Source organism: Calidris pugnax, unplaced genomic scaffold (assembly GCF_001431845.1).
Source record: "Calidris pugnax isolate Ruff unplaced genomic scaffold, ASM143184v1 scaffold171, whole genome shotgun sequence".
NCBI classification, from domain to species: Eukaryota; Metazoa; Chordata; class Aves; order Charadriiformes; family Scolopacidae; genus Calidris; species Calidris pugnax.
In genome coordinates, this window is record NW_015091064.1 from 4,051,885 (window position 1) to 4,064,866 (window position 12,982).

At 40.3% G+C, this 12,982-nt stretch overlaps 2 protein-coding genes across 9 annotated transcripts in view; one reads left to right on the plus strand and one right to left on the minus strand.

Annotated features, from left to right (window-relative positions):
* ASAP2 (ArfGAP with SH3 domain, ankyrin repeat and PH domain 2) overlaps positions 1-11,114 on the plus strand; it is a 66,876-nt gene extending 55,762 nt beyond the window's left edge. The window contains exons 24-28 of one of the 2 annotated variants that reach the window (XM_014956882.1): positions 105-273; positions 1,962-2,029; positions 3,709-3,818; positions 7,656-7,778; positions 8,458-11,114. In XM_014956882.1, the coding sequence (XP_014812368.1) occupies positions 105-273; positions 1,962-2,029; positions 3,709-3,818; positions 7,656-7,778; positions 8,458-8,532 (545 nt within the window). In that variant the 3' untranslated portion in view covers positions 8,533-11,114. Of the gene's footprint in view, positions 1-104; positions 274-1,961; positions 2,030-3,705; positions 3,819-7,655; positions 7,779-8,457 lie in introns of both variants that reach the window. The other variant, XM_014956883.1, reaches the window with a different exon arrangement.
* Positions 11,115-11,389: 275 nt separating this feature from the next.
* Positions 11,390-12,982, minus strand: part of ITGB1BP1 (integrin beta 1 binding protein 1) — a 10,689-nt gene continuing 9,096 nt past the window's right edge. For all 7 annotated transcript variants that reach the window (XR_001413663.1, XM_014956840.1, XM_014956843.1 and 4 more), the window contains 2 exons: positions 12,532-12,681; positions 11,390-11,768 (listed from right to left, as the gene is read on the minus strand). Coding sequence is in view for 6 of the 7 variants with exons in the window: in XM_014956840.1 (XP_014812326.1) it covers positions 11,697-11,768; positions 12,532-12,681 (222 nt within the window). In the remaining variant the exon portion in view is untranslated. The remainder of the gene's footprint in view (positions 11,769-12,531; positions 12,682-12,982) is intronic.

Below are 12,982 nucleotides of genomic sequence, written 5' to 3' on the forward strand. Positions count from 1 at the left end.
ATGGGGTTAACTCCTGTAACAGCAAAGCCTGTGGATGAGAACCCAAGAAACAAAATGGTAAATAGAAATTTAATTCCCTTTCACTATCTAACTTTCTTCTCTAGATGTGCTTTCTCCAGCACCACCGCCCCCGGTGGCAAAGACAGCCAGCATCATAGAAGCTTTGAACCAGCAATCTAAACAACAACCAGCTCCTCCACAAACTAAGCCAACCCCACCACCACTGCCCCCACAGCCTCCTAGTAGAATCTCTCAAAGAAAGCCTATTCCTGGGTAACTGATGTCATTTTACTTTTTAATGTAATTTGTAATTACTAATAACTTTTCCATTTTATAGTATGTGACGTGCAAGTCAATTTTAAAGCATGCCTACTTTTGCCACCAATGTATTCTAGAGCATGTGAATGAAGAGAAGGCAGAAACTAAGGGAGCATTACAAGGATTCTCACAGTAAGAACAAGACAGGCTAGTGATTTAAGATTTTATGACTTCCAGAATATCTACAGAATGCTTAGTGGGGATGGAAATAAGAAGCCACAAAGAATAATCCACTTCTAATTCTCGTATAATAACAAAGAAGAGATAATGGGATCTTATGTCTGATTGTGCCATTTACTGTTCATATGCTTTGCGTAGGTTCAGTTTCATTCAATATTTTCATTTGTGGCAGAAGTAGAGAGACCTGGAATAGAAGATATAATTTTTAAATTTGCAGGAAAGAAAGTTATGAGGGATTAGTGTACTGGAAAACAGGATTATATCTAAAGCAGCCTTGAGAAACTGGAGCAATAGTCAAGGGAGAAGAAGGGTGTCCTTCAGTAAGCAAGACTTAGTACTTAAGAAAAATTAACTACAAAAATGAAGCATGGAGAACAGCAGAGTATGGTTAAACAAAAATCCTTAAGAGAAGGATATGCAAGGACATAGTGAATCATACATGAAAGTAAGTCAGGTGACTCATGCTGTTATGGAAGAGTCAAAGAGAAATAGCATCGTTTGATTATAGGCTGCAAATTACATGAATTAATCCCTCCAATTGACTCGACATCAGTAATGCCTCAGCTGGACTCCTGTGTTCAGTTTTGGGTATTGTAGTAAAATAAAGGTACAAAATAGTGAGGCAGAAACCAGGGGAGATCAATCAGGTAATGAGAAGTCTAGAAAATACGGCCTCTGAGAAAAGTTTGGAAGAAATAAGGTTCTCTTATATTTTTTTTTTAAAAAGGAATTGTAGCATAGATACACATCTTCAAATATGTATAAAGTGCTGGATTATGCCATTCCTTTTTACATCTCATGGTGGCTCTAAAAAAGACTTGTAATTCAGTTAGACACTAGGGAACGCTTTCTGAAAGTAAGCATAGGGATGCATTGTAGTAACTTGTCTGGGAAATTTTTGGGCTCTCTGACGCTGAAAATTTGGCAGACAACAGCCTGTACAAACTTAGGTAGTTATAACATATAAGGACATGTATGTGTGGATGTGAAATAAATAATATATATGGTTGATCCTTTGTGAATGAGAGAGGCAAACAACCTTTGACCTTTGAGCTCCCTTTTTAGTCCTTTGATTGCATAGCCCAGAGAAAGAAAAAGGGAGAAACAACTTGCTGAAGCTTGTTATAATGTACAGACTAATATGGATAGATAATTTTAATGAAGAATTTTAAAATAGCAGTGAAAGGAACTTCAGAACTTCAGAAATTCAGTTCTGCTCTCCACAAATTGCCATAGTTGAACCTATATTATTATTTTGTCTTTCTTTTTTAAATTAAGTGCAACTTATGATCAATGTAATCAAAAATACAGAAGCAAAGTACTATTTCTAAAAGCAAAATAGCTGTCACTGGAATATACTGAAGACATGATAAGAATTTTATAATTTTGAAAATTGTCTGTATTGTTTTGATTCAAATTCTTGTTTGCTTCTTAAATGGGTGAATTTCTAACTTTCTCCACAGGATGGAGAAGTCATCTGGTTTAACTAACAAAGGGCAGTCCAGAGGACTTGGGTCTCTACAACAAACTGGTAATTGTGTTTTAGAGATTTATTTGATTGTAATTAAGGTATCATTATGACAGTCTAAGGAGGAGTGTTGGTTTTTTTCTTATTTACCTTACACATTTACATACAGTCATTACCACCATTCTTGTTGTTTCTTTTCTTGATCGAGGCCCTGATTCCTCAAACTTTTTCTGCATGAACAGAGTTACGGGCCAATTAATGTAAATAATGGGATCATGTAATAAGGTATAGAATCACAGAGTGGTTGAGGTTGGGAGAGACCTCTGGAGGTCATCTGGACCAACCTCTCTCCTCAAGCACGGCCACCCATAACTGGTTGCCCAGAACTATGTCCAGATGGCTTTTGAGTGTCTCCAAGGATGGAGACTCCACAGCCTCCCTGGGCAACCTGTGCCAGTGCTTGGTCACCCTCACAGTAACAAAGTCTTTCCTGATTTTCATGTGGCACCTCTTGTGGTTCAGTTTGTGCCCATTGCCTCTGGTCCTGCTTTCTAGCTTGATGGCCACCGGCATATGTTGGTGCATGGGCTTGTTCATTTTCAGTGAAGGACTTTGCACTTCCTTGCTCCAGATTTTCCCCTGCCTGTGAAACCTGGGATTCCTGAAGACAGGTCTTGCTAGTGAAGACAGAAGCAAAGGTGGCATTCAGTGCCTTAGCCTTTTCCATGTCCTGTGTGACCAGATCCCCCATCTCCTTGAGCAATGGGCACACGTTTTCTCTAATTTTCCTTTTGTTACCTCTATATTTACAGAAGCTCTTCTTGTTATCTTTGGCATCCCTTGCCAGATTTCATTCCAGTTGGGCTTCATCTTTCCTATCCTCACCTAAGCCCCTCTCAAACAAAGGATGCATTATGAAAATGTTAGTTAGTTTACTCTCCTGTTTGCATGTGTCATAAACAAGGTAATAGATACACGCTTTAGCGCATGAAAAATGTGCTTCAAGTTTGAAAATCTGAAACTCAAATAGTGTCACTTTAATTAAATTGCAAATTGATATTGCACTTTTCATGTTAATGAACCAAGTTCATTATTCAGAGTTCATTATTGATTCTGCTCTTTTCATCATTCAAAGTGATTACTACTTTGGGACATTACAATAATGCCATCTCAATAAAATGTCCAAAGTAAAGTTTGTGTGGATTCTGTGTTGGTTGTAGCGGAATTTCTCCTACCCGGTTTCCCCTTCCACTGTAGGTGTTATGTTCATTGGTCCTTACTGTGATTCTTTTTTATTTCCCCTTGATATACCCGGGGGAATTTGCTAATGACTATCTGCCATCTGCATCAGGAGTCTCCTGTGAAGGATACAGCATCTTGATAATGATGGTCTTTACTAGGAAAGAAAGGTTCTAAAAGCACACAGTCTGTAGTGAACTAATGGGGAAAATGGGATATTTGGTTCTGCTCCCGTCTATTTTATAGGCTTTTTTATCTTTCAGCGTATTAAAGGTCCTAGGTAATTATCTTTGGGAAAAGAGGCCTTTGTTTTTGTAAGGAAAAGGACAGAAAAAAATCTGTTCAGTTATCTAGCGAGAACCATTAAAAATTAAATACTAATGGGATATAAAATTATTTGTATCCTTTAAAGAATAATTAATTTGGTTTCAATTTGTATCATTGCTCTTACTTTTTTTTTTTAAAGCATGCCTAGAATTTACTTGTTTTACTTACCTTAGCAGCAGGAGAGTCGTCTTCTGTATGCGAAATTCCAGTAACACAAACTGGTTCTACAGCAAATCCTTTGGCACAGATCCAGCCACCAGCACCAATGCCAAGGAAATCACAAATAGTAAGTAGACAGTCTGGGGTTTGATTTTATTAAATCTTCCGCTTTCTGTCAAACACACTGTTGACATAATAGTGTATCCTGTTATGGAGAAAGTGTGAGAATTATGAGAAATACAAAGCCTGTATCCTGTGTTAAATATGTGCGTGACTTGTACTAATTATTTATGAAAACTTTGCTTTTCTTGCATTTCCTATTTTAATTTTCAAAAAACCCAAACAACAAAACCCAAAGAGAAACCAAAGGAAGTGTGGATTCTTTGCTTGTGTCCAAATGTGATTGACACAATCCATAGAGTGTATGGTTTGACTTACTGGAGGTAGGTGAGCTTCGTGAGTGAGTTACTTGTAAGATCATATGTAACTTCATTCTTAAACTTCAGTGAAGTAAGTACTAAGGGAGCTTTTGTGATTTCTTTTATGATGGAAGTAGATACGTTTACTCATAGTTGTTCACATTGATAGATCAAATGGCTCCAGACAAGACTAGTAAGAGCCAAGCTCAAAACAAAATAAATTGGTTCCTTTTGCAGTTGGTGCTCTTTGCATCTCTGTCGTGCTTTCACTGCGTGACAGGAGAGAAATCTCTTGGTAAATTCACAGAAACTTGAGACATCCCCAACCAGAAGATGGTTGCATGGTGAAGGGGAAGGCTGGAAATAGTGTATATTCTTCTCCATCTTCCCCCAGCCTTACAGTGACTGTTAGAAGAAATACTGGATTTAGATGGACTCTTGATCCAAGTGCATGGCCATTTTGTACTCTTATTTATAATCTAGGACCATGAAGGGTAACACACATATTAGTGTCAATACCTGTATTCTTATGCTGGCGGAGGTAAAGAGGTGTATTTCCAGATGTCAGTTGAACTGTTACATTATGTGTAGTTCAGGTAGGTCTTTAGTCCTTGTTCCAATTTCATCTTGCTCTATTGTGTGATATACATAAAACATCCATATGCCTGATTATGATAGTATTTCCCTGCAGCAAGCAAATCACAATATAGAGAATCCATACTTTCCAAGAAGCTGTATGTGAGTAGGTCTGTGCTGTTTCATGCTTTACATCCTGTAGGAGGAGCCTGGTTCAGTAGGTAAATACTAAACTGAGAGGCAGGAGCTGTGCTGTTCCTGGCTCTGCAATTGCCTTGTTAATGGGCTGTAGTGAAAAGACCTGCCCTCTTCAGCCCTCGCCTCTCTCCCTTCATCCATTTTTCCTTAACCTTGTCTACTGAAATAGCAACCCCCCGGGACAGACGGCCCTGTGTTTGTGTGCATGGCCTTGCACGTTTGTGTTGACCTCTCAGGGTTCCTATTAGCTGTTTCTCATCTGATAATGCTGAAAAGCCACAGAGACATCCGGAGTTCATATTGCACTAGTTAGGAGTATAAAATCTGCTTTTCTTGCCTCCCCCACTCTTGTTCAGCCAATTTACTGTCTGTCCTGCATCAAAATAATTTTCATGGTTTAGGCCACAATAAAATTAAATGGTCTGATGAATGTAAAATGGAGTATCTGTCCCTTTTGCTTACATGCACCAAGGGAGTTGCCATATTAACTTTGTGAAGTTTCTGTTTGTGTTCTGGAATTCAGCTGTGAGCACGGGCTGCGTCCTTTTAACTTATCCATTGATTCTGAAACAGTTTCTAGTTTCTCACCCAGCTTTCTGTATAAATTAATGTTGTAGTAGCTTTCTGTCTGGTTCTCTCCTTTTTCATTTTGTGGGACAAATCGCTTTCGTTATGAGTGAGTGGGCTACCCTGGCTAGTTTCTAGGAACAGTCAGCATCTCTGCTGCTTAATATTAATTGCACATAATCTGAAGAACAGATCTGACTCTCCAGATGTCTCTAGGGCTTCAGTAGGGTGAATTTGGTGAGACACAGAAAATCAGCTGATTTTCTTCTCTCATAGGACAGAGAAGTAAGGGAAACCTGGCTCAGAGAGTGTGTGCTAGTTAAGGTGATTTAGCAAAATCAATCTAGCTAAAGCATCTTAGCTGAGATTTAGTCAAGGGCCTCTCAGCTAAAGAGCTTTAGCTAGATCAGTCTAGCTAAAGAACTTGGGCTAAATCGCTCCATTTAGCCTTATACTCCAGCCTTTTTTGCTGAGTCTTTACCCTGCCAGAGGCCAGCACAGGTTTAGGAAATTATTGCAGATACGGTCATTGAGTAAAGAAAAAAAAAAAAAAAAAAAAAAAAGCTAGTTGTACATGCACTTGTAGCCAGTGGCTTATCTCCTATACAGTGTGTTTGCCCAACAGCCTATTTTTCAGATGGAAATTCCTGATGTGTCTTTTTTTTTTTTCCCCATTGTGTATTTTAGATTTTTGAAACCATATTGTAGATACATGGGAAACTTCCCTGCAATATTTTAGTCTCCTGGGAACGGGATCTATTTTCATTTCCTTGCCTTCCAAAGAACAAGAAATACCTGTAATTGCTGCGCTTTGAAGTTAGTAATTACTATCACCGATATGAAGCTTTTCCCTCTTGACCCTCGAGGTGGTTGTTTCACCCTGTGCCCCGGCTGAGCGTCTGGCAGGGTTGCTGTGACACAGCAGGAGGCTGCCAGCTCCCGGGGGTGTCCCCACAGACAGGCCCCCAGGGCACGCCTGCGCTGGGAAGGGCAGGGGGGTTTATACGAAAATGCAAATGGATGCTTACGGAGGAGCATAATGATCATGTACCTCCCTCCTTCCCCATCCACATCCCCTTTCTCCTGCGTGGTGCTCTGCTCTAACAAAAATGGCACATGAAGAGGCTGTCGGGCAGCACAGGAGAGTGTTTTGCTGGTGGAGAGAAGTAGATTTGTGAATGGAGTCTCTTCTCCCCTTACAAGCTTCTCGTTCCATGGCTGACCTAATCAGAGACTGGGATCAGTCCCTAGGGGACTCCAGGGTGATGATGAGATCTTCTTTTCCTTATCCCATCTGGAGCCTCTGTCCCAAACACCCACTGCATTAAGACACATCTTTTGATCTAAATGGCACTTACAGCTCTGCTCTGGCATCTTAGGGTAGAAAGGTAGAAATTTTGCTGGCTATGGCTGGGCAAGCTGGGGAGAAGGGTGGATTCAAGGTAGAAAGCTTATGCTCTGCCTTCAGGTCCTGTGCCTCTCCGCTCCTTGCATGGAAACAGGATGCAGGTAGCATTGGTTTTGGCCTGCAACAGAGAGTGGGGAAGCTGAAAATAAATACAGCAGGAGGTCGGGTTGCACTGGGAGAGGTGTGAGATGAGATTGGTGGATGCTGTGATACCAGGGTGAAACAATTTCGGCATCACTTCAACCAGAACACACCTAGGATGGGAGTCCCACTCAATATCGAAATATTACAACTCCTTACTGAACTTCCCTGTCGGAAGAGCTGACACGCCGCTCCTGTGGCTTGCAGGCCTCAAAGCACTATGGAGAGGCAAAGGAGGTTTTTTGGAGGGTTTGTGCACTGCTGAAATGGGTTTAGCAGGTTAAGAAGGGGCACTTTGGCAGGTGGCTCAGGTCTGTCTCTGATAATGCTGCTGCTGTTACACTTGCTGCGTAGCACTTGATCTCGATCTCCCCGTCTTCTGAATAAAATCAAACTTGCTGCAATGTTGCAGAGCTCTGAAGACAAGTCTGGATGAGCCAAAATGGCAGATTGCTAAGGGCAGCCTGGCCCCCACTGGTGGGGCAGTGCTTGTGAAAGGCCTCGGATGCTGCCGAATTCAGCCTGAGGCACGAGCACCCAGCATAAAAGGTGTAGCTGAACTCTAACCTATGAAAAATAACGGTTGGAAGCTTCCGAAGTGTATTCTGTCTCTTCCATGCTCTATTATTAACATTTACTTATTTTTATATTTCAGTCAAAAACTAAACCCAAGAGAGTAAAAGCAATTTACAACTGTGTAGCAGATAACCCAGATGAGCTAACTTTTTCAGAGGGAGATATTATTGTGGTTGATGGTGAAGAAGATCAGGAGTGGTGGGTGAGTATTTTGTGGTTTCTATCAACATACTTGGGAAGAAATAAATGAGATCTAGAGGCCGACAACTGACTTCAGAAGATCCCTTGTTGCATTTTTAAATAACAAGAAAAGTTTCACCTCTGCTATTTGCACTCCAGAGCTTCATCAGCCAGAGCAAAATCTTGGGAAATTGTTATGCATTAAAACATTTTCCCTACACTGTTAGCTAGAGAAGAATAGAACTTCAGAGTGCATCTAAATTGACAATAATGCTGTATAAACACAAACAGATTCATGGAAAACCCAGAACTGTTGAAGCTTGATCCATCCTTGAACTTTTCAGTGGTTGTTAGGAGGGGGAAGCAGCAGCAATTTAACAGAGGCAGGATATGGGCTGCCAGGCATTGCAGAACACGCTGAAATGGTGTAGCAGTGGCACTGTGTCAAGAGGTGTTACTTTCAAAGAACAGCATAAAACAGAATTTAAAAAAAAAAAAAAGTCTGTAGCTGAATAACAAATATACCTTGTAGGATGGAATTTTCTGATAATATTTCCTGTTTGCAAAAGAAACAGAGCACCGCTGCAGGAAAGATGTAGGGAGAGGGTTGTGGGACTGCTGGCAGGAGGTCTCTGGTGGTCATTGTGGTGGTACTGAAGTGCCCTTTGAGATTAACTTGAAAACTGTCTGGACTCTTTCAGATTGGCCACATTGACGGAGATCCCAGTCGGAAAGGAGCTTTCCCTGTATCATTTGTGCACTTTATTGTTGATTAAGTTGCTACTGATAAGTGGAGACATTTCTCATTTCCAGCAGTCACAGAAATAAGTTTTGCTCTATTTCATTTCATCTACCCATCTGCAGACACCTTGCCAGAGCACTGCCCAAGTCCTAGGTACTGTAGCTTACTTTTCTATTGCCATTGTTCTGATTTTGGGACTTTTAAAACTTTTTTTCTATGTGAAAACTTCTCATGAGCAGTTTACACTTTTTTTAAAAAAACAAAACAAAAACAAAACCAACTCTTGCTGTATTTTTCAAGGTGAACTGAAAAGCTTTAACGATCAAAATCCATGTAAGTGTGTGAACATCACAAGGTGATGAATGTTCTTTTCAATCAATTCACTGTAACTCTATTCTCCCTCTCGTAATGTGGCAGTACCACGGCTGAGTGTTGCTTCCCCAGTCAGAGAAGTGGTGTGTGTCTAACAGGGCAGTGAATTTATTCCGTTCTCAACACCATTTGAAGTGTTGGAACCCAAACGCGCAAGCTGCTGCGTAGTTCTCAATGGGACTCGTCCAGCATCTTGCCATTCTGGCTGTCACCCAGGATGTCAACCATTGCAAAGGAACAGTTCTATTCGGGTGTCTTTGGCCAGGTAAAAGTGAAAAGGTATTTCAGTTTACCACAGGAGAAACTTCTTTCTTTCAGAATGGATGTAGATATTTGCTTAAAGTTATCCGAGATCTGTGTTAGTCGTTGAACTTCCTAGTTCTAATTTTGTGAGCTTGAGACTGTTTCATTTTTCTATGCTGCACGTGTGTAGAACCTGTTTTTTGAATGTTCTTTATGTATGTTACATCCATTTCGGTCATTTAATGTGACTACTGCTGGTTAACTAAACTATGGCAATATTAACGAGTTACTTCATTAACTCGAGGCAATGAAAACTGCACTTCCTGAAATGTACTTAACTATGATGATGGATTGCAGAGCATTTCTTACCCTTCTCTCATTCTAGTGGTTAGACTTCGCTTTTAAATTTCTTGAGTTTTCTTAAACCATCCAGCAACGTGTTCACAGAGAGAACATATTTGGTGGAACACTTAGATAATTATCCTTGGTCAATAAGGTATCCGACACCTCACAAGTACACTACGTTAGGTTTCTGGTTTTATACCGTTTGTGTGCCACTACCTTGCAAACAATGCTAGTTTGCTGACTCACTCTGTATTTATATGATAGACCCACGTATATGGTAGCTACACTGTTGTTAAATTTGTTTTACTAATTTGTGAACAAAGGCTAGGCCATGGGTGGTTCCCGGTTGGTTGATGGGATGCAAAACACCAATACTCCATCTGACGGCGTTTCGGCGCTTGCATATTGAGAAATTGTACCGGTTTTTGCTTATGCTACAGGAAAACAACTGAGGGCATAGGATGAGAAACATCAATGTCTAGGTCACATTGGCTTTGATCACGTTTCGTGACTATCGTATCTCTAGGTTTATCCAGAGAACTTTGAGTTTCTGACAAATGGTGTTTAAATGGGCCTGTGTCACGAGGAACGGAACGGGAACAGGGCACGGCCAGATGGGCTGCACGGGGAGAGACCCCCAGGGCCCGTCCCTGCCGTGGCCGGGTGGGCTGGCAGCCTCCCACCAACCACCCCTGGGCACGGCCAAGGGCACGGAACCCTCCTGTCCTAGATGCTGTTGCTGCAGTAACAATGGGGAACAAACTGGAACGTTTTCGAGATGCTCTTGTTGCAAGTTGAAGCAAATTAGTCCGTATTTTCAAAGCTCCCAGTAAAAACTAATAGAGTAATAGTTTAGCACTACAGTTTTATTCACTTACTGATACGTTCAGTTTGCAACACTATTTTGTATGTTTCTATCCCTGATAGAGTCTAGAGAGTAAATGGGCATATTATTTTGCACAGATCCCCTAATGTACAGTATTTTTAACACAGAATCTTATAGTGTATGTAACAACTCGTAAAGTTAAACAATGATGCAAATTTTCCTTGAGTTCTGCTAGAAGAGGAATCCACTTTGCAATGTCACAACCTCGTTCACCGGTTACTTAAAAACTAGGAAACTTGTAGAATAGAAGTTAGTAGCACTAACAGTGCAGGCAGATACAATCTTGAGGACCAATGAAGAGCAGCTAAGCAAAATTTATCCCTAGATTTTCCGTCTTTCTCAAAAGTTTGCTCCTCTGCCAGAGGAAAAAGAAATTCTAGAGCCTGTAGATATCTATTTATAATATAAAATTAAGAATTTTAAGTCCAAAATTTTGGCATATTTCATACAACTTTTCAAATCTGATTAAAATGATGATTCAAAAAAACCCAACCTGTTAATAGACAGACTATTAGGTTGCTGTGTTAACTGTTTAAAGGAGCAAGTGACACTTAAAATGCAGCTTAGAATGCTATGAGATGTATAATATTCAATTCAGTTGTTTTTATTTTGTTTAGTTGCAGAGCAACTGTATATATTGTATAACCTAAAATCAACTCTTATTTTCAATGTCCTGGATGCAGTGATTTATAATTAGAGCATGATTAATAAATTTTACTCTTGTTAACCAGTCAAATGTCTGGAAAAAAATAAAACTACTTTTAAAATCACTTTGGCTGCTTCTGTTACTCTGCACTGCTTGGGCAACGGTCTTCTTTTCAATGCCTACAATGAGAAATAGAAATCAGTAACACTTGAGCAAAAAAATGTACATCTTGTGGGTTTTTAGTTGAACGTAGAAACTGTGTAGACAACGCACCTAAGAGTAAATTAGAGGTGTAAAGCACCAAATGACTACCCATTAACACCTTGCTCTTGTTTTGTTCTAATATCTATGTTAAGCAGAGCTGAAGTCTACATTAACAAATTGTTTTCCAGACAGAGATGTAAGCAAGTGTCAGTTTTATTTTACATTTCTACAATATTGACATACAAAACACGACTTAGGAAAAAAAATTCATGTTAAATATAAAATTCTGTATAGTCCTGGAAACTGAAGATGGAATAATTTCTTCAAGTCACGTTTGGGGAATGAGGAAGTACCATGTGCAAGGCTGCGTGGCTGCTCTTGGCACAGCCAGTCTTCTCTGGGTTTGGGTGTAGCTACAGCCAGTCCCTGGTGTAACAAAAGAGCCCGGTTTCCTCCTCACACAAAGGCCTCTTGTACTACACCCTGGTGCTGCTGAAGGAAATCAGGACTTCTCCGACATTAAAACTGAATCAAAGGCTGTAGATAACACTTTGCAAATAGCTTGTGCTTGTTCCTAAAAAAAAACAAACAAAAAAAACCCAAACCCAAACATACAAATTAACTCTTTCTGCAGAACTTCTAAACCGTCTCAAAACTCACTTAAAGCAGAATGTGACCTTTATCATTCTTTTGGCAGAGACACGCAAAATGGAGGAGCACAAGTGAGATTTAATTTGATTTCTGTGGTCTGCAATGACATATGGGAAGCTGTTTTAAATAAGCTCTTTTGGAACAAGTCAGAGTTGTTAGCTTTCATCACAGCAGGACACCAGCATTCACAGTCACTTCATGTGTTCCCCCTCTGCTGCTCAAGGGCTGTGTCAGATCACAGTGTCTTGACAAGGACTTCTCCTGCTCTTCAGAGGAGATGCTTCCCTTGCTTATGAATATGAATGCATGCTCTGTTACCAGACTCCTTACTCAAGCCCTCCCTGCTCTGTCGGATCTTAAGGAGGTTTTTGTCTTTAAAAATACAGAGGACTGTCCTTAGCAGCTACGACAGCACTCTTCAGATTGCAAAGAGCTTTTCTCAGGCATTGTACATTCACTGGCAATTTTAGGGGTTGTAGGTATTTCTCCTCAAAGCTGATCAAATGCAGTCAGCAGAGCTTTTCTCCCCTCCTCAGCCAGGGCATATTTAAACTCTTTTTTTTTTTTTTTAATTGAGCAATCCCCCTTCTGCCAAAAAATCTTCACAGGGGCCTTGGGTTTTAGAATCTCCCTTTACAATCAAAATACCGATATCTAAATTAAATACCGTAAACATAAACTCTTACCAAACTATTGCACTGATATACCCAGAGGCTGCATTCTTCAGAGGCTGCATCTGTTGTCTTCAAAGCCAGTAAACTTTTTCCTGCTCCCAGACCATCATCATAGCAGACCATCCGTACAATTAAATAGAGAGCGTGCCTGTGTAACACATCCTGAAACCGTGCGGCAAACAAACGTTACTCCGCAGCAGCACAACACCTAGTTCAGTTTCCCACCTCTTTTGATTCTCTCTCTCTCTCTCTCTTACAAAAGAATACTTCAGGTTTATTTACAGGAGAAAAGTATTCCTTGGTAAAATTATCATTTTTTAGTTGAGAGTTTAGTCAAGATTCAAAAAGAGTCAGTGGAGGTTTAACAAAACGTTAGCTTTCATTTTTGCTCCTATTTTAGAATTGCATTCGTGTGTGGACTGTATTCCTGGCTGTACCACAAAAGCACACATTTGTTTCCCAC